The sequence below is a fragment of the Limulus polyphemus genome, unplaced genomic scaffold (genome assembly GCF_000517525.1).
Source record: "Limulus polyphemus unplaced genomic scaffold, Limulus_polyphemus-2.1.2 Scaffold358, whole genome shotgun sequence".
In the NCBI taxonomy this organism is placed as follows: Eukaryota; Metazoa; Arthropoda; class Merostomata; order Xiphosura; family Limulidae; genus Limulus; species Limulus polyphemus.
The window spans coordinates 325,132-347,747 of record NW_013665968.1 but is presented as its reverse complement, the minus strand read 5'-3'; the positions used below and the strand labels follow the sequence as shown (position 1 = coordinate 347,747).

Below are 22,616 nucleotides of genomic sequence, written 5' to 3'. Positions count from 1 at the left end.
TGACCCTTTCTTCTTCTCATCTGCCTGCTGCTGTCAAAGTACAAAGTAGGTTACCTCAGTTGTCTTGTTCAACCATATATTTCAAAGCTGCTATGATGTTTCAACTGCTAGCAATTTGGGCATTCAAAATTTCATTTTTTTTGTTTTATGTGTGCCTGTTGTGGTGATAAGGCTCACAACAGTAATACTGAACTGAGCTCTTGTTAACTGTAGTGGCTCACACCTTTCTTTGTTTTAGTCTTCCCTTTAGTGATTGGTGCAAAAAGATGTAAAAAATGTGTAAAAATGTCAAAAAGCATAAATGTACAATGAGGCATGTGAATTGGTCTCAGTCCCACTCTACAGAAGCTTCATATCATCCCATTGGTAAGAAGACATTTTTGAAACCTGTTGTTGCCATCAATATTGGTCAGTTTTTGTTAATATGTTTCATGAGGGAGTGATATTGCTGGTCATCTCTTCATGCCTAGCACACCTTCTACACTACTGAATGTTGTTGCCATCCTTATCTTAGTTGGCCAGGCTATCAAGTAATGGTTCCTTATTCTGTCATCTGGGGAAAAGACTTCTTAAGCAAACCTAAATAGACACAGCCCACTCAAGTATAGTGCAAATGTACATGAGATATGTGGGTATATAAAGTATCTGGTATATGATCCACAATGTCTCCCTTATCAATTCTGGTGATTACATTTATTTCCATATACATTAGTCAGTTTTTTTATTGTTATACATTTTTTCACCTTGTCTCTTCTCTTTTGCTTGGAAAGTGGACACAATGATTCATAAGGCAGTAATAATCTTCTCATTATTATGAGTGAGATTGGCCATGATCAGAACTAATTGAATCCTGCCATGGCAGAAGCTGGAGATGACTGACTGGATTTTCTTACCACTCTCTGAGAACTTGACCTAGTTATCTTTAACCGACCATCTGTCAAAGGCTGTATGGAAGCAGTGTCAGATTATGATCTGACACTGCTTTCCATACAGCTGTACTTATAATTTATTACAACATATCACATTTCTTAAAGTTCTCATCCATGGCGTACTCTTGACTGCCAAGCAGTACATTTGGCTCAGACATGAACCTAGAGAATCTTATAGAGATATTACTCAATAGCCTTTCAAAAGGCTCATGCATGTGACTGGCAGCCCAGACATCAAAATGAAAAGGAGCCTTAGGTTAAATTTGCTTCTAGTTTCTTTTTAACCACCATTTCCAAGGTTGTCTTGGGCAAAATGTGAAAGGTGCATGGGAGATGTACAATCCATGCCTTTTAGATCATGTAATCCAGTGGTCAAGAAATGGCCAAAACCTTTGGAGAGTGCTTTTCCTATCATCCAGGCACCTCCCCCTGTTTCCCTGACTTGTTGACCATGAAGACACAGGCCAGTGAAACCCCGCTTTCTTTTTGGCCTGATTGTCTTATGGATTGTAATATACCATTTACAGTTGTGGAACTTGGAGGGCTTTTACATTGGTCCAGCATTAGATCTTTTAGGCTAGATAATATTCATTATGAGAAGCAACATCATGTCTCTGTTTCTCTTGGCCATCTTCTGATTTCAATGTTGTCATTACTTTATTAAAGCTCAGAAAATATTTCAACATTCCTTCAAATTATGGACTTATTGCTTTGACTAATTATCTGTGTATGTTTTGGAGATGATATTTAATGCTCATCTTGTTGATTTTTGCAAACAGTAATTCACTTGTTTGATCAGAAACATCAATCTGAAAAGTCCCTCTGAATGGGGGAGCATCTTGAGAAGACTTGTAGTTTGTTAAGAATACATAATCTTAGAGCATTATTGCTTTGTTCGTGCCTGATGTCAATGGTAAAATTACAATAGAAGATTCACATTTTTGTGTTGTAAAATACTTTTTAAAACTGAAGAGGTTAATGATAGAGACTTAGACACACCAAAAGGTAAAAATATCTGAAACAACAAGCATCTTAGTGACATTAATAATGTTTGTGTTAAGTAGAGAAAATTAAAAGTTAATACTCCCATTTTTCAAAAATACATGTAGATTACTTAGTAAATAAAAACTTATGTCAATAAAGAAAACAATTCAACTTAAATGAGTTGAAAGAGACATCATGCATGCAGTTTCCAATTGCTATCTGATACAAAAAAGTGCACAAGTTTCAGGATTTGTATGTTGTGAAAATTTATTCCATTTATTACCTTGTAGTCACATGTTACTATATGTAGGCTGATCTTTTTTTTTTAACCAACGAATTGGATTGGATTAAACAATGTAGCCAGTGGTTTTTGATTGAAACTTTTGAAATTAATAAAATTCAGACAGATTTTGTGAAATTACTTTCTTGCTATCCAATTTAATGTACAAAGGCTAATGAATGTCAACTTGAAAAAAAAGTTCTAGACCTACTTTTTTTTTATAAACTTCCTTAGTTAACTAAATGTAGTGTACATTTGTTTAATGTAATATGTTAAAAAATGTAAATAAATATATCTATTGTCTCATTATCTGAGAATCTGAAATAGCTTTTTTTATCAAGTTTTTATTGGTGTATTTTGCATTAATTAAATGTGAATGTTATTATAGTTATTTTCTTCTTGGTTTTCAGGAATTCAGAGTTTTGTGTTCTTCATTGCTGGATCTATTTGTTTAATACCAGGAGGTAACGACATGTTTTTGCTGTGCAACTCATACTGACTAAGAATGATTACTGTATCATGTACATACATGTATTTATTTATCCATGTGTTCAAAAATATCTCATATTCTTTCAGATTCAGAGTACACATTTTGTCTTATTGTTATAGATGTTCCTGGCAGTTATACTTTCCAATTAGCAAGTTTTAATTTGAAAGTTAATGATGTTCCAAAACATACTTGCCATCTGCTGACACTTGTATCTATTACTCGACCTCCAGGATTTCTACTTCTTTGACCATCTAAGCATTAGTCTGACTTTTTCTTGCTTGTTCCAGTCTTTATACTCCACTCAATTGCCCTTTGCAATATTTGTCTCATGATACTCTCCCCTCACATTATGGCGCCCTCTATCATGGTACTGTATATAAGCACTTCATTCAGATAATATTATCACTTTTCCCCGACAAAGCATTTGATATATGTTTCTTTACAGGAATGCTGTGATTGTTAATGTCTCAGGTTGTGAATTTAGCATCACGTTGTGGTTTTCTGCACAATTATATTTTACTATTAAGAAAAAACAAACAAAAAAAGAAATGCTTTGACACCATTTTTCAGCCATAAATTCCTGAGTTAATGTTTTCAGCACAGAGGCTAACCAGGCCTCCCCTATTCCACCCTTGTTATCTGGGGTCTCTCAACAGTTGATGGGAGGGGTCACTCTCAGTTGAGCCTGTCTGTGATTTGATTCACTGTGAGATGGAGACATGTATTCGGACCATGGGTGTCTCTCCTGGCAGTTCTGTAGCTGCTTTTGCCAATGGTCCTGAACATTCTGGGGAGAATTTCGACTTGCTATTTCAGGCACCTTCATTTACTATGTTGGTTTCTTACAAGACCAATTTTGATCAGCCACCTCCTGCTCCTTTTCTTTAGTTTGTCAGTTGGGTTTGCGAGGTTTTGGGGCTTTCCCTGGTTGCCTTTGAGTCTAGTCCTTCCTTGATGGTGGAAAGGTCTGAGGGTGACTACTTAGTTTTCCTCATTCACCTGATATTGCTGTTCATGCTGGGAGGTTTGCCACTCAATTATGTTATGGGATAGCTATGCTTTGTCTCCCACGTTTGTTGGAACAGCATGCTTTGGCTTATCACTGCCAGGAGGATGTATATTTATATTCCATATGACTAGAATCCCTTTTGGACCTATGATCACTTTGAACAGATCACAATTTTCACAGAATTGTCTGACTCTCATGACTGTCCTGAGATATTTATCTTCCCTCCAACATTTGTCAGAACCCTTTCAACGTTTCCCACATCAATTTGAGGATGAGTTGGGGTCTTTGCCGACTTCTGCTACGGTCAGATTATTGTCTTCTGTTCTTTCTTTGGTTTCCTGGTGTTGTTGGGATTTATTAGGTAGAGATGCCTTGTTGGAGGGAGTTCGTTTACTTGCTGTCGCACTCCGTGAGTTATGGGAGGTTCCCTTTCTCCATCATTGCTGTTTGCTGGCATTCCATAGGCATTGGAATCATGGATTGATGTTGCCCATTTGCTTTGTTCCTTATTGTCATTGGCCTCTTGACCTTCTTCTGCCCCAGCTGGAAGTCTGGGCATGTCGACTCATCTCCTGTCCTGATCCCCAACCTCAGTTTCTTGATCTGTTGGTTCTCACAATAGATTCTGTCCTTATCCTTGAAGGTCCTCTGTTTGGGCAGACTGGCACCAATGGCATTGGTGCCTATCCTATGCTGGTGGGGTCTGTGGGAGCATGATTATATCATTTTCTAGACATCTGGACTTTCTTCAGTACAGATCTATGGGTACTCCATGTTCTGGCTTCAGGGTTGGTAATTCAATTTATATCTCCACCTCCATTATCCTCCCAACCTGTGGCATTTCCACCTCCAGCAGATCCGCAGAGAGTGGATCTTCGTTCCCAGGCTAAAAGGGAGTTGTTAGCCAAGGGGGCAATAGAGAGGGTCGATCTCGTTTTTCTGGGATTTTATTCCTCTTTATTTGTTATGCCCAAGAAGACAGGAGATTGACGTCCTATCATCAATCTTTCTCAGCTCAACCAGTTCTTGGATTGTTCTCAGTTCACAGTGGAGTCCTTTCTCAGCCTATGATGGCATTTTTTCACCAGGTCTTTGGATAACCAAGTTTGACGTTACCAACGCGTATTTCAACATTCCGATAGTGGAGTCAGGTTTTGCAGTTCAGGGCTCTTCCTTTTGGCCTATCATCTGCACCATATGTCTTCTGCAGAGTAGTACGAGTTTTTTCTCGTCAGTTCTTTCTTTGGGCCTGTGCACACATCATTATATGACTGACTGGTTACTTCTGGCACCATCTCGTCAGTTGGCAGGCCAATACACCCAGATTCCCTTTTTTGAAGCCACCAAGGCAGGTTTCCTTATCAGAGTCAAGAAATCTATTCTATTGCCGACTCAATACCTTGTCCATCTTTTTGAACACATACTTAAGTCAGGCTCAGCTGACTCCCATCAGGCTCCAAGCTATGAAATAAGCAATCAGGCTTTTACTTGCATCTCCTTCAAATTTCTCATTCCTTTGGAACAAGCACATATGCAATTCCTTCAGTGGTCACTGCACAACCAATGGCTCATGAATTCTGATCCACTGGAATCATTCGGTCTCCTTACTCAGGAGCAATATCTTAGTTCTCGAGTGGTGGTTGGATTGAAACAACACTACCATCAGTGTTCTTCTAACTCCTCCTCCTCTCAAGATTCATCTTTTTCACAGGTGCATCACTTCAGGGATGGGGGAGTGTATATCCAAGGTCAGGAATTCTAGGGTATATGAACGGATGACAAGCCTTCCCTCCACATCAACATTTTGCAACTACTTGCTGTCCAACAGGCAATGGTTCAAGGTCTGCCTCTTTTGAAGGAAAAAAAATTCCACTGTGGTATCTTATATTTCACAACAAGGGGCATGCATTCTCAGGATCTTTGTTTTTGAACTTTGAATCTTCTCTACTGGGCTCAATCACATCATATCAGTCTTTGGCTTCCAAGGATAATGAACTTAATAATGGATCATCTGTCTCGGCCCAGCTGGATTTTCCCGACCGATTGGATGTTACATCATGAGGTTCTCCAGTGGATTTGCTCTCAGTTTGGGGTCTCTAATGATTGACTCTTTTGCCACTGATTGGAATTCTCCCAGTACCTCATCCTCATGCTTTGGCAATAGACACATCTATATGCTTTCCCCTGATTCATCTGTTGCCCAGAGTTCTGGCTATGGTTTGCTTCACTCCTCGTTGAGTGCTATTGGTAGCCCCATATTTTCTGGCCCAAACATGGTTTCCTCTTCTTCGGTATCTTCAAGAGTGTCCACTTCTGCCACCTTGGCCATCTCTATTGAGACATCCTCAATCTGACATTTTACACTTAGACATTCTGAAGCTCAAACTTCATGCTTGAAGGTTATGCAGTCCCTTACACGACATAGGGTTTTAACTTATAAAGTTGCTTTGTATTTGACTAAATCTCTTCGTAGACCCACTATGGCCATTTATCAATGGAAATGGCACACTTATCACCTGTGTTTATCAAATGGAAATTAAACCCATTTCACCCAAATGTGTCTACCATATCCCATTTTTTGTCTTGGCTTTTTGAAAAAGGTCCTGCTTCATTTACTATTGCCTTAAATAGTTTGTCCTTATTTACTACTTTTGAGTATTCTAAACATAGGAAGGTTTTTGACCCCCCAGTGATATCCGGTCTACTTGACTCTTTTTGTGTCCTTTAGCTCAAAAGGCTTTTTTCAGTTACCTAACTGAGATTTTAAGGTCATTTTACATGTGTTGTCTCGTGATCCTATTGAGCTTTTAGCCTTTTGTTCTGTGCACTACATTTCTTTTAAGATGTATTTTTTGTTGCTGGCATGTGGATGTTGTTGGTCTGAGTTGTTTGCATTGCATGTACACAGGACTATTTATCATTCTACCTATGTTCTGCTATTCCCAAATAGGTCCTTCATTCTGAAGATTCTGGCAGCCAGAGAAGGGGATAAATCCTTCTCACCAATTCAGTTGCCAGCTATTTCTCACCTTTACAACCACTCGGACCATGATCGTTTGTTATATCTGGTCAGGACTCTCAGGTGTTATGCAGCTTGCACTAACTCCTTTTGATATACTAGGAATTGACTGTTTATTCATTGGGATCCTTTAGTTTCCTATAATTTATCCCCAATTACCTTGATGAGGTGGCTTCACAAATTAGTCCACATTACCTATTGTGGACTGTCTTTACAGGAGAGGAAATTGCTGCGAGTCTTCAGAATCGTCATATTTCTATGTCTTTAGCTGCCTGTTTGATTTGCCCACTGGAGGACATTGTGCGGGCTGGTATGTGGACTTCTCCAAATACCTTTCACCCTCTTTATTTACACAATATGGCAATTTCTTCTTCTGATGGTTTTTGTCTACCGCCTATAGCTGTTCTCACCATATGTGCTTGATTTTAACGAGAGGTATTTTTTTCCCCCTCTTCCTGTGGTTTTTTTTCTCTGGATCCCACTCTGTGGTGTGTGTTGCCCAGGCAGGTATGCTCTTATCATTCTAATTCCTCACTAGCAACCACTTTTTCACTATTATTATTATTATTACTGGTTGCAATAAGATCTGTACAATGAGGTATTCCATAAGGCCACCTAGGAGCTCACAAAGTGGTATTAATATTTTATGCTGGACCGCCACTCATGGACTATCATGAGTAAGGCTAAAGGAGATCCTGCTCGTCCCTACCAATCTTCAGATTGAAGATATTGGGGTCAGTTTGCTTTTTAAAATCTAGGGAACTTGGTTCATCTATTGAATTGTTTATGGAAAACTGTTCCTCAGGAATTCCCAATGCACATTACCCCCCAGATTCTACTAGTGGAGCTAGGGAGTCCTAACCACACTCAGTTTATAGTCAATGGGGTGGTGGACAAAGGTTTTTCCTCCAGAGTGATTGAGTGAATTCCTCCACCCTTGGAGAAGAGAGCAAAGCTAGGGGGCCTCTTATCCATGTCCCTGAATGTTTTTCTCAGATGTAGGTAAGGTTCAGATTTGATGCTCGTCTATTTGGTTGAGGTGTACCTGGCCTTTTTTTATCAATCTCAGTTCAGTACATTGTTCATAATAGGGGTCCACTATCTCCTCATTATTTGGAATGCAGAGTGGTCCCATCCTGGGTCCTTGGTTGAACACGGTGGTTCCACGTCCTCCCTCCTCATAAGTCCAGGGGAAAGTGGAATGCTCCTTGCCCTCTCAGATGGGGAATGAGGATGCATGTTCATAATTCCATACCTGATGAGTTCTGTTCCTTTGGTTGAGGCATACACGATCCCATCATTGTGAGCCTGAGGAGTTGCCTTTTGGGCTTCTTCAAGTGGTGGAGAAGGTTTATCCACTTTGGTGTTACTTACTTTCTTGTTATGAGTGTAGTGGTTCTGAACGTGTCATCCTATGGCTACAAGTTGGGATTTGATTGATTATATATATCTATGTGTTGTTGCAGTCCAATTGCCTTAGCCACCAAAGTGGGATATGGGAACCAAGACCCCTTAAGTCCAACCCCAAGTAGTGAAACCTCAGCTATCTGGTTGGGGCTGACCTGTAGTGATAATAATTCATGTATACTTTCCACCCTTGATACAGGAACTAATTTCCGGGTGAAGAGCATACCTGTTCTGGATGTAGTGTAGTTCCCCACTCGTATACCAATCTTATCCTGGTACATGTTCTATACAGATACTTTCTGTATGGATATTGCCCTCACCAGACCCTCAACCTTCTCAATGTGAGATTCAAGCTATAAATGTCAGCAGAAGGTATGTATGTTTTGGAAGTTAACATTTTCTTAAATTGAAGAATAATAAATGAAATAATACTTACCTCCGCTTAGAGAAGAGAAGTGAAGAGTATCACGAGACAAATATCACCAAGGGCAATTGAGTGGGGTATAAAAGACTGGAGTGAGCAAAAAAAATCAGACCAATGCTTTTATGAGCAAAGATGTAGAAACTCTGTAGGTTGAGTGATAGCTCTAAGTGTTAGTGAGGGTAAGTATTATTGGAAACACATTTTCAGTTTAGGAAAATGTTAACTTTTGGTTCATATTTATGGGTAAATTGGTTGGAGGTAGTTGATTCGTACAAAGTGTAACAAATACGGTTATTTTTATTTGTATAACTTTTATTAATAGCTATCATAAAGGTATGTGTTAGATTGGTTTTATAGTTTGAATTGAAATAACCATCCAGATTGTAGCACTGAATATTTGATTATAGTGTGCAGACTTGGTAGTGCCATAAAAGGAATATTTATACTTGTTTGTATACACACCCAGAGGAGAGTAGATTCATGTAATTTGATGTTTAACAATCAAGCATGTGTATTTATTATTGTGGTTATATTGCAGGACATTGTTTTAGATGTTAGAGATACTAAAAAGTAAAAGTACATAAAAACATCATGCTTTTCAGTGATATTAATAATGTATATGCTAAGTAGAGAAAAAAAAAGAATTAAGGCTTATATTTCTATTTTTGGTCACTTTACTTAAGCATGGCACAAGCATGGAACTTTTCCCATGTTTCTTTTGAGATTTTTAATGATATTCTAACAGTTTTTACAACTGTCATCCTCACATTTTGGCTATTTTATTTCTCATACTATTTTTCTATGCTGACTATTGTAGGAACCCAGAGCATATTTTGAGCATATTATAAAAAATTTAATTTAAGACACAAAGCTAGCTCTAATTGCTGTAACTTGTTTACAACTTCTCAGTCACTTTCAATATGTTTTCTAGCAGGAATATAAGTCAATTACATATTGTTCAAAGAACTGAAGAAATATGTATGCGGAAACACATGTAGGTTATGTAATTAGGAAAAAAGACACACAAGTCACTGAAAAAAATCAGCTTAAGGAGTAGCAAGAGGTGTCATACATGCAGTCACCATAGATACTAGTAGGAGTGTTGGGAAGATTTCAGCACTATAGCTGAGACTAAATGAAACACATTTATTTTATAATGTTGGTTTTATGTTTGAGCATTTTTGATTAAAAAAAATTAATTCTGAATTTTATAAGGTTATGCAAATATTGCTTTCATATTTTTTATGAACTCTGCATTAAAATGTTCTATAACTCTTACTGATACAATTTTATTATACACACAAAGACAGTAGTAGATTTATTTAATATATGTTAACACTTGTGTGTTTAGCATCATGAAAAACAACTCATGTCAGTGTTATATGTTCGGGCACTTGACCCTCAATCTGAGGTTCGGAGGTTCGAATCCCTTCGATTAATATGTTTACTCTTTCAACCTTTGGGGGTATTATAATGAGACAGCCACTCCCACTTTTCATTCATAAAGAGTAGCTCAAGAGTTGGCAGTGGGTGATGTTGACTTTCTGCTTTTCCTCTGGTCTATCACTTCTAAATTAGGCACAGATAGCTCTCGGGTAGCTTTGTACAAAATTCAACAAACAAACCCCACGAAATAAACAGAATTATGTTACCAATGATAAGAAATCAGTTTCAAATTTCCTTGAAGAGTAACAGATAAGAAAAAACTTAGTTCAAAGTGAACCTATTTTTGATGGAAAACAAGACAACCTTTATATTAACTGTTTGTGACTAGCACATAATTTAAGATGTGACAAACTTAATATATAAACTATAAATTATTTAAGTGATGAGTGGTAGGTGATCCTGGCATGTTGTTTCCTAGTTTAAGAATTAGCCATCTATTTTATAATTATATTTATCCTTATATGAGCTAGAAAGGTTAAAGGTAACAGAAATATCATTTTAATTTTTAAAAATGTGCCCATTATGTTTAGCAAAATGTAAGTAGTTTTATATTTTATACCAACTCTTAACTAATGTAGACTTAATTAAAAAGTTGCATAGGTAGAATATTTAAGTATTTTTTTCTGGTTCCTAACAGCTTATCATGTAGTCTACGTGTACTGTGCTGTTAAGGGAAGACAAGGATATGAATTCCACAACCTTCCACTCTTCAATTAGTTTCTGATTATCATGTTCACCAAAGGAAACTGCTATCATCAAATTCCATTGGTTTGATCTATTCTTTCTGCCAGCTAGGTGTGAGGGAAGATAAAAGTTCAAGATAATTGAGTTATGCCAATTACGAAAATTCTGTCTTCCTCGTACTTGAAAGATTTGCACATAAACAGTTTATTGCATGTTTTTTGTACTTTTTTTTGGTATTTAAGTAACAAGAAAAACAATAATAAGCTTTCTAAGATGTGTTCCTTACATCAAAAAAGCTTTTTAGTATTTGTGATATTAGGAAATTTTAGAGAACTCACAAATAATTTTTATTGATATTATACAAGTTATGAAATTTATGTTGAAAAATGTAAGACACATGAAAACAAAAGGAATAGTGAAATCAGTCCATTTTTTTAATAGGAAATAGGTGTGGTCTAGTTACACTTCATTATTTTCTACAAGGTTAAAACAAAATGTTATTTTTACAATAGTTTTAAAATCAGTACTCATTATTTTTGAAAAACTATAGGATTTTAGTGCTTCGTTACAGTTTAAAAATTGTAACATTTTGGACTAGCCTTGTACAACTAGTCACGTTGTCTCAATCTTGCCAAAATTGTAGAAAGTCACATCTAAAGAAGTTCCTGTTTTTTAAAGAACAGTATATAAGTACTGGTTAGTTTCAAGTCTCATCTAACAAGCTTCCTGGTTTCTAAAGAACAGTACATAAACACTAGTTAATGTCAAGACACATCTGAGAAATTTTTTTTAGTTTCAAAGGAATGGTATGTAAGTACTGGTTACTTTTAAGTCGCATCTAACAAATTTCCTGATGTATAAGGAACAATATATAAGTACTAGTTACTTACATTTCAAGTTTGATATATACATACTCTAAAATTTGAATGTACAAAAAGAAACAATTGACTAGTCATTTTGAAATGAAAAGTTCATATTTTGCATATACGAACAAAAACAGTCAAAGTTAATAACAAAAAAATAACAGTCTTTGTTATTTAAGTGATAATGATATATTATCTAACATTGTAGAAAAATATGGTAATTTATAGGAGAGAAAGCTTACAGAGAAGAAATCAGAATTATCATACTTTACAAATGCATGGATATCAAGCCAAAAATTTTATTTAGATTTAATGAAGACATTGTAACATTTAACATACTTGTTGTCACAACAGTACAGCCATGCTACATTAATGTGTGGATTATGAACTCAATGAAAGCATTGATATGTTTAACATACTTGTTGTCACAATAGAACAGCCTGAGAAAAATGCTATGCTACATTATTGTGCATATTATGAACGTAATAAAAGCATTGATATGATTAACATACTTGTTGTCACAACTTTAGAAAAATGCTGCTACATTATTGTGTTGGTTATCATGCATCTGAATTCACATTAAGAATCTATTTGTAAGGATAAACCTTTTAATCAAAATATGATATCCAGTTCATTTATTTTTCAAAGGTCACTGTAAACTGCAAGCATAAGTACTGTATATTAAAGCTTTCTTTTATTAGAAACATTTAGCAATGTGAAGTGGTTCTTTTCTATACCCTCCCTTAACCTTTTTTTTTTATAATTACAAATGATAGGCTACTTCATGAAATTGAGCAGTGCATTGAATACAAAGCATAAGGCAGTATATAAATATTAAAATATTTTAATGCATTATAGTTTTACATTTTTGGGTGTAATTTTAAAAGTTTGTAGTAAAACTGGTTTTTAGTTTGGCTTAGGAACCCTATAAGTTTAGAATTACCTAATAAACTACATATTCATTATTTTGTTATTTCAGTACCCTTCAGTGCAGCTCATTATTAGAGCTGAGCAATTTATTGATAAGCAGTTAATTGACTCATTAATTGATTACATTCAAATATTGATTATTACAAAACAACTGGTTGGAGGTTGTGTAGCTTTGTTAAAACAAACAAATATAATTCCAATTCTTTGATTACTTTGATAGTTGGAATAAATGGAAACCTAATTTTGATTAGTTGATTACTTATGTGAGTTTTGACACTAATTAGTTAAGTTGAATAAAGTTGATTTAATTGAAGATAAGTATGAATAAAAACATTATGGCAGTATTTAGAATAATTGAAGACAGTAATAATTGGAAGCACTAATTTTGATCAGTTAATTATTTTTGTGATATCAATCAATTTAATTTTAATTAATCAACTGTTGGAATAATAAAAAAAACTAATTTTGATTAGTTGATTATTTTTGTGACCTTAAAAATTTCATGGTTATTTCAATTAATCAGTCATTGGAATAGTTTCAAATTGCAATAATTGGAAACACTAATTTTGATTAGTTAATTATTTTTGACATTTTCCATCTTAAGCATAATTTTGAATAATTTATTGTTTTGCATGACACTAATGGATTTAATCACCCAGCTCTATTCATTACACACTTAATTCAAAATAACATTGTAATTTGTTCACACAATAGATTAAAAGTGAAATATGTCAAAAACTTAGAAAAACAATATATATATATATATATATATGGTACTGCTTGAAAGAAAAGAAGGTGAAAAAATTACTAGTTTAAGTAACCTTTGAGCTCCCCCCACCTTTTTAGAAATTCAGAGAAGTCCAAATAGAACACAAAAAGTGAGTAAAAATGTATAGGAATATATTAAGTAGTGTATTGCTAACATTTAAGTAGTGGCTGAATACTGACACAAAACAGTCACATAATAAATAAACTCAGTATTCCAAAAATTGTTTACTTTCAAAGTTTAAGTTCAAGGGAGGTCCAGTTCAATCTACACTTTTATCAACATGTGTTATTGGGTTATACTAGCTTTGGAGAATTCCACTCCTCATCAGTGACCCTAAACACAAGTTAACCAAAGACAGATAAGCTGGACCTATATCACAGTGAAAAGTATCAAATGTACTGTTGGTATGGACATGCTTTGAAGTCACTATGAGTAAAACCTATACACTGGATAGGTGAAGTGAAGTAAAAATGTCATTGGCCACTATTCAGTTCTTCACATTATATAGCCGTACATTAGCAGATATAATAAATAAATTTGGTATTCCAAAAATTGTTTACTTTCAAAGTCGACAAAGCACATTCACATCAACAGTGTTTGAAAACATATTAATATGTTTACATATTTTACTAAAAGCACATTTTTGTAAAATGGACAATATTTGAAATTGGAAGCTTTAAATATTTTCAAAACTTCTTTTTGTGTTTTTATTGTAATTTTCACTGTGAGTTACCTCGTTTGTTTTCCAGATATCAGGTTTAGCTATATCAGATGTTTTCAGCATGCAAATGTTTTAATTTCATTTATTTCTTGCTGAATTTTCAAGAACCTATACTGTTTTTGTCAAGAAATAAATGAATTCATAAATTAAAAAAAAAACTCACTTTGCACTATTTCCTTAATATATACTGACCAGAAGTAAACTTTTTTTTCTTTTTCTTTACTCACACATTATTATCTTGAAACACTACTACTAATATGACACTTGAGATGGCTTCCAAACATATAAGGTGTAAGGTTCATATACTGTTAAAAGCTTATGCTGTGTAGGTGTTCATTGCTGAAATATAAAAGTTATTTAGTATTTGTACAGGACTTGATCAAGTAATGGTGAATTATATACAAAAACGTTGTTTGATTCTGCTATAGATATCTTGTGTATCCATGAAAATATTTTTATACCAATAAACTATGCTTTTTTTTGTATTCTTGGTTATCTTTTATTGATATTTATTTTTGGTTATTTTCATTCAAATTGTTTCTAATCTGTATGAATCTTTTGAGAACTTGTAGAGTGTTATTGTCAAATATTTTAAAAGCCATCTGTTCTTTTTTCATTCAGGTTTTAAAGAGACACACACTGGTTTATAGCTGAGAAATTTAGTTCTGTGTTAACAAAAATTGTATATAAGTTGTTTTTTTGAGTGTTGGGAAGAGAGTGGACGATTTTTTAAAATTTCAATGCTTGTTTTGCAGCTCGGATAGAGGTTTCTCTCTTTCTTTTGATATATAACTCTTTGAAAAGATAATTATTACATTCCACAGATTTGTTGTGATGAACTATGATGGATAGAAGAAACAATATATATAACAAAGATGAATGAAGCTTAGGAAAATTTGATTATTTGATAAATTTATATTCTCCTATAATACTAATTGATAGTATTAAATTATAAATGATTTTATTCTCAAATTTAGATGATTGTTATTTAGGGCCCAACTGAGTTTAGGTAGGGACCTTGATCAGTTTGGGCTTTGATATTATAGTCTGCATGTAATATATTACTAAAATTAATCTGAAAATTTAAAGAACCGTTGTTTAATTTTTTCACAGTTTGCATTTGGATCAAGACTTAATACAATTATTACAGGAATTAATATAAACAATATGAAATACCTGTGTTCTGCTGCAGGGTTCAAAGGCCTCTTCATGATTCACAGAGGTCTGAATGTACTGATAAAGCTCCTCCATTACTTGATTAATTCTATGGTTACCCAGATGAGGGGGGGGGTCTTTATTAGGAAACCTGTTTCATGGTATCTAAGATAGCTTCTGAGTGGGGGTATTAACACAGTTCAAACATGGCACCCTTGGGATCCCTAGGGAGTCAGTAACACAAAATCTGATGTTGGATTAGGGTTCACCTGAAAACCTACTCATAAACCACCATCATATTTGGTGACCTTCAGGACATGTTTTAATCATATAGAAAAGAACACCCCTGTGCTACCCCAAGTCTATATGCCAAGCTTGGTTCTGCTAGCTCCAAAACTGTGGGAGGAGTCTGTGGACATGAATTAATATAGGAATAATAACACTAAATTAATACAGACTATCTTGCTCTTTAGTTTAAATCACTGGAATGGTTTATTTATAAAATCAAATCAATAATAAGTACAGTTCAAGAACCATATTTTGTCTTATGTGTGTCTGAAGTTAGGAATTAGTTTCCATGTACTACGAAATCTGTGGGAAAAAAAAGGGGGTATTACTATGAGTTTCCTTGAGTCTAAGCAGCCAGAATTATTGTTTCACTGTTTTTCCAGCACATTATAAACCTAGAGTAGTATATAGTTCAGTAGTATTGTGTGATTAGTATTTGTATGAATATGCTTTATTTTCAGTATATTTTAGTGGTGTTATTTTTCAGTAATGCTTTATATATTTCTGTTACGTGTGATTTTGCAGTTAAAGTTGTATATAGTGTACATATGTTTATCACTGAAAACTGAAGTGTGTTTTAACAAAAATAATTATCTTTTTATGGATAGACAAGTTTGTACCTAAACTGAAATAAAGTTCTCAATTCAACTTTTCTTTTTTGTCACAATGATCAATATATGGCAAATTTTTCCTCGGCACACTGCCATCACAACTTGAATATTCGTGAAAATATATATTTGTGTGTATGTATATGCTAACTGTCATTTTAAAACCATGTAAGTCCATTGTTCTTGGATTATGTTTTGTATGGAAATACTCTGAGAAATATGTTGCCCCCACATTCTGTTTTCCCTTCAATTAGAGATGGTATATTTATCAAATTATCAAAACTTTGTAATTCATATGACCTAATTTTTGTAGTTTCATAATCACATATCTAAACCTGTTAAATTAGACTTTTGGATGTACACAAATCTGACATGAAAGCAGTGATATGTATGTATGTATATTCACACACACACACACATGTACAACTTTATGAAGAATTTGTTAGTGATAAAAATTATAAATGACTGATAACTCAAAAAAAAATGACACTTGATATTTGGATTATATACAATTATTAAAGATGGTGATGCAGTTTTGTGAGTTAGTGGAAATAAACAAGATGCATAATTAGTGGATTCTTTGTATATTACTTTAATATTAAGAAGAAAAGTTCATATATATACAGTTATAGCCTATTACACGTATTACTCTTTACATAACTTACGCATGTTTGGGACTTATATTTCCAGTGGTTGAATTAGATATTTATATTTAAGAGATTCACCTGTTATAAGTAACAACAAATGTCTGTTCTACACCAGGATGGAGCTTTAGCAACAAAATTGAATGTTTATTAATTTGTTTTAATAACTAACATATCAGTAAAGTTGTGTGGTTATAATTGTGATAATTTCTTTATCTTTTCTTCAGGTCAGATTAAAAACCATGATCTTTCTTTTACACCAGATACTAACATAATGATACTAATCCCAATGTTTTGATCAACTGATTTATTGAAAATCCATATATTGATTTATAATTTTACGTAGCTCTGCATCAGTAATAGTCAATCTGAAACCATTGTTTTTCATTATCAGGCTGCATATTTATACAGCAGTTAATATTCCTTGTACATTTTAACACTTTTTGGATATAACAATATATAAAGGATAGTCAACTTTCTTGGTTCGTACCCACAATACAAGTCTTTTAGACGATGAGGTTTTAACTGTTTTATCAACTCGTAGATTTATTGGATTAATGTAAGTTGATGTTTATCAAAGAAGTAAAAACATTGTGGTATACATTTGCCCAAATGCCTTTATATCACTCCAGTATGCTGAAACCCTGCTTCACCCCACTGCTCCAGTTAATGTTGCTGACAAAACTGTTTTGATATGTATCCTCTTATGTATAATATTAATACATATAAATATATATGGGTGCCATATTTCTAAACATTGTCAATAGGGGAAGGTATTATAGTCTATTTTAGGTAATATTTTCTTATAATACAATAATGTCAGTATTATTACATAAATTGTTTGGGGATTATTACCATGATGTAGAAATATGGGGGGGGGGGGGATCTGGGCAGGGGTATAATTTCTAAAAGCTGGTTTGGGTGTTCTGCTAGATGATATTTTAAATGAAAATAATCTACACTTTTTCAGAAATGTTATAAGATAAACTGTTCAAATGGCACTGATCCTGAGCAATTTTTCATGAGCCCCCAATACCTTAGTTGTAAGTCTGAAGGTGTATAATGTTAAAAACTGGGTTTTGATACCCATTGTGTAGCTTTGTGCTTAACATTGACAACAACAACTTGGATATGATTAAACTACTCCATATTAATCATAAGCTAATGAGATGCAAATATATATATACTTAAAATCCCAGTCTTATGAAAGTTTTGTTATTTGTAAATTCTGTTTCTTTTATTTGTAGTTTGGGCATTTATAAATTGGCACATGTTAAACTACAGAAATTCAATGACTGAAGCACAAGTGATTATAAAGAAAGTTTTGCAGTTCAGTGCATCATATCTCACAAACAATAAAGTATAGAAAGGTGAAATTGCACAAAGATATCATGTGAATGCAAATGCCACAGTTGTCACATGTTGCCACCAGGGACACCGCTGTAGTTTAGCATATTTTCTTTGGGTATAATTGGTCTATTGATTGCAGTGCCCATTCAACTAACATAAAACTCACAAGTGTGTGTGCAAAGAAATGAACTAATGAAATGTAATGCAGAGGCAGCTTTCGGGCAATATCGTAGAGTGTATAACACCTGCAGAAGGCTTTGTTCCAGTGTTGCTGTGTGCAAGTTCATAAAGAAAAAAGTATGAGACAGGTTGCACCATTGGCAACTGATGAAACTGTTGCTGAGGTTAGCCATGCTGTGCTAGAACAGGCCATCACAAGTGCACATAGCAGTGCCGATTATGTTACCCAGTTTCTGTATTTGCTAATTTGAACTGTTCATAAGACTCTTTTAGTTAACTTTCTGAATGATTCTTTACAAGCTGCATGATGGTCAAGCATTAAAGGAGATGAATTTAACCCTATGTGTTTATTTTGCATTACAGTTCTTGGTAAGACTCGAATTCAATGACCCATCAATTTTTTATGGACTGAAGAAGGTTAACATACACCATTATTTGGTTGGAAACTCATCTACATGCAACATCTATTCATTTCCATGATGCCAAGATGACCGTGTGGTTTGGTTTTACAGCTTTGTTATTTGATCACACTTTTTTAAAGAACTGTCAGCACATGGAATGCAAGCCTGTACAGTTCCATGCATTTCTCACAACCAGTGTGATTCCAGTGCTGCAGCAATAAAATGTGATAGACACTACAGTTTACACGAAGGATGGTGCTCCTCCCATATTGGTAACCAGGTGAAATGTCTTGTGAGAGTGCTTTCAGGACATGATAAATTCATGTCACTTTTCTAGTGATTAGCCACCTCATCCACCAGACCTAACACCATCTGATTTCTGGTTGTGGGAATACCTGAAGTCATGTGTGTATCTTAGGTAGCCTCACACAGTTGTAGAGCTCAAGGATGCATTTGTTTGAGAAGTGAGGAGTGGCCAGCATACTAGATGAGATGAGTGTTGTTATTGTAATGTCCATTGTCACATAGATGCAATGTATTCTGGATGCTGGAGGAGCACATTTTGAACAGTTCCTGTGATTGATCAGGCATTAGATTCAACTGTGAATTTGCATTCACATGAGACTCTTAATACTTCTGTGCAATCTTGATGTCCTATGCCATACTATTTATGAGGTATGATGTGATGAAATACGAAACTTTTTTTTTATAATCACCCTGTTCAAATGAAGGCACTGTATACATAAATGCTGTAGCATATTCATTTCTAGCTGGATGGGAAATTTCAGCATGTAACCTAGTATCAATAGAGATGTAGCATTTTCCCAAACTTTTCAAGCAACCAACTTCTTAACAATGCACATAAACTATTATCCTCTCCAAACGATGATACAAACTTGCAGACAAAACACTTAAACATAGGCCCTTGACTAAACAAATATGTAAAAAATTAACTGACTCATTTTTATCAGAAATGTACAAATGATGAACCTTAGACCAAATATAAACAATTTTGACCCGAGTGGTAATTAAGTAATTTATTATTAAATATTGAAGTATACTGGATGGTATCATAGTTCTTTATTATTTTTGGCAATATTTTTATAACACAATAATATCACATTATTATATCGTTTTTAAGGGGCAACCACCATGTTTATAACTGGCCAAGAATTTGTGGTTGTATTCAACATGTTGTGCTCTTGCACAACTGAGATTTACTTCTTAATTTCCTGATTGAATACCTCTTGTTTTATAATGTTTCTTGATCTGTATTTTGGTGAAAAATGGGTAGGATGGGATGTAATTTTTTCTCAATAACGACCTTCACACATACACTGTGTACTGCTCTTGGCTTTTATTTCTCCAACTCATTTCTGCCCTTGGCAGAAAACTGTGTTATATAATCAAGAGTGGCGCCAAACAAGGTATTTTGCTTAACTGGTACGGAATAACATCTATATAAATATAATAGTACTGTCTGTTGTATGTCCATGTAACTACTTCACAGGGTGTGGATGGATGCTCACCAAAATTGATATGGAGGTTCATTAGGTCCATGCACGGGTACATTCACATTTTCAGTTTTGCGGTTTTTACCACTACTTTGCTCCCTGTTGATAGATCTACACCAAATTTGGCATGAACGTTTGTTGGGTCCATGTGGATATACATGCAAATTTGCAGTTTCACATTTTGTGTTTTGCAATTTTTATGGGCGTTTTTTATAATTACATATAAGGGAAGCAAATTTTCATGTTCTAAGATAACTTTCATTAATCATGAATTTACACAACTTCCGTCCAGGGGACGGGTACTCCAGCTAGTTATAAATACAATACAAAATAATACAGATATTACGTCTTTTTTTTCCCCTTTGAATTTAAGATGAGAAGTCTTCTGGAATGGTGTGGTTGTAGCTGTAGAACAGTAGTGTTCCTACATCACAATAAACACAAATACAGAGAAGCAATAAGCCTACACTCTGTTTAAACAAAACAAAAAGTATATATACTAAATGGTGCAACAAACAGAACTACTGTGCTTGATATTTGTCTGGGGGTGGGAAACTCGTGACGACCTGTGTAGCTGTTGAGGTGATGTGGCTGTCGTCTCTAAGCCTGGCTGCATGACTTCCGATGATGTAGGTGAAGAAGCACGTGCTGATGACGTCATTGACAAAGGACTTCATGTTGATGTTGTCGGTGAAGACTTCTGACCTTAAGATCGTTGACGATGGAGCACGACGGTAATTAGTGACTGAAGTTTGTTGTGTTTCTGCAAACTACCTGACACGGCTTGAATCCCTCCTACAGCAAACTCCCTCATCAGACTGGATGACGACCTGCCTGCCACATTTGCGAATTACATCACATGGTTTGTGTTCAAAGTTTGTCGACAGTTCGTCCGTCTTTTTCTGCTGCAGTAAATCTTTGTCACCTACCCTAATCTTTGATTCTATACCCCTAAACTTGTCAGCATTTAACTTTTCCTTTCTTCTTTTGTCAGATACATGTTGACGCAAGTTTGCGTCCATCTTATCTACTATAACTTGAGGTAACTTGGTTCTAAGCTGCCTATTAAACAATAATTTGACTGGTGACTTCCAGTTATTGTATGCGGTGTGATAAGGTAAGCTAATAAAAATGTATTTAATGAATGTATCTAGCATGTGCTGTTCGTATGGTTTTCAAAATTGTTTGATTTTGTCTTTCCACTTCGCCGTTAGCTGGTAGGTACAGTGGAGTCACTCTTTGATGTTTCATTCCATGATCTGTCATGTACGTTCTAAAAGCATCAGAAGTAAACTGTCTTCCGTTGTCTGTCTGTACTATGGTAGACCGTAACATGCAAACATACTATCTAAATGATCTGGAGCTTTCTCTGTAGTGATAGATTTCATGAGAGCTAGCTCTAAATAATGGCTGTAATTGTCTACAACTACGAGTATATTCTCTCCAGTTGAAAATGGTCCTAATAAATCTGCTCCTATATTGCTCTGGCAAAGGAGTAATCTGTGATGGTTCTGATTTTGACAACAGACTGACAACCTGATATTGATGGCATGTTTTACACATATTTTCAACTTTTTTATCCATATGAGGCCACACCACACTTTCTCTCTCGTAACCCGGATTTAGTCTTGATAATACCCTGATGGCTTTTATGCGCTAAAGTGATAACTTCCTGCTGTAACTTCTGAGGTATAACTAATTTAGTACCATGTAACACTACCTTACCCAAACATGTTAGTTCAGGAAATACCATCTTGTATAACAATCTTACACTATCTGTAGCATGATTAAGTGTACTTGGTTAGATACACATCTGCAAATTAGTTAAATCTGGATCATCAACAGAGATTTGTTCTACTTGGCGATTTGTGATCGCATTAGGTACTACAGATTTCGCAACGAAATAAATATACTCTTCCACAACATTCCGCGAGTTATCTGTTGTGGCATTTTGCGACAACCAAAACAATGAATCTGCAGCATTCTGTCGACCTGGTTTATACCACTCAGTTCTATACGTGCTGAGGGCCTTTAATTTTTGCAAGTAGATGAACTCAAGCAGCTTATGATCCTCGAACGAAATCTCATACAGATATAAATGAAAACGTTCACATGCCCAAACAATCGTTAACGCCTTTATTTCAGTTTGAGAATAGCATTTCTCAACATCTGATAAGCTACGACTAGCATATGATACGACTTTGAATTGACTACGTCGTTCCTGAGTTAAAATGGCCCCTGGGCTCGCATTACAGATTACTTGGGTTTGAGCATTTAGATCAAAATATGCCAAACATTCTGTAGATGTTATTTTCGATTTTAATGCATCGAATGACTCCTGTTGTTGGTTGCCCCAAATAAACCTAACATTTTTGCGAGTTAACCTAAACAACAGCTCTGCAGGTGTATGCAGCGTGGTCACAAGTAAATAGACACCACCTTTTCAGAAAAAAATGAAAATTTTCAGTCATATTTACATGAATTGATATATTTATAATTTAATTAATATCTAGTAGATCTT

At 34.8% G+C, this 22,616-nt stretch overlaps 1 protein-coding gene across 1 annotated transcript in view; it reads left to right on the top strand.

The window, feature by feature from the left end:
- The window catches only part of LOC106457661 (transmembrane protein 134-like), a 34,534-nt gene extending 21,462 nt beyond the window's left edge, over nucleotides 1-13,072 (top strand). The window contains exons 5-6 of the mRNA XM_013917099.2: nucleotides 2,604-2,657; nucleotides 10,626-13,072. Coding sequence (XP_013772553.1) covers nucleotides 2,604-2,657; nucleotides 10,626-10,705 — 134 coding nt within the window. The 3' untranslated portion in view covers nucleotides 10,706-13,072. The remainder of the gene's footprint in view (nucleotides 1-2,603; nucleotides 2,658-10,625) is intronic.
- The last annotated feature ends 9,544 nt before the right edge of the window (nucleotides 13,073-22,616 follow it).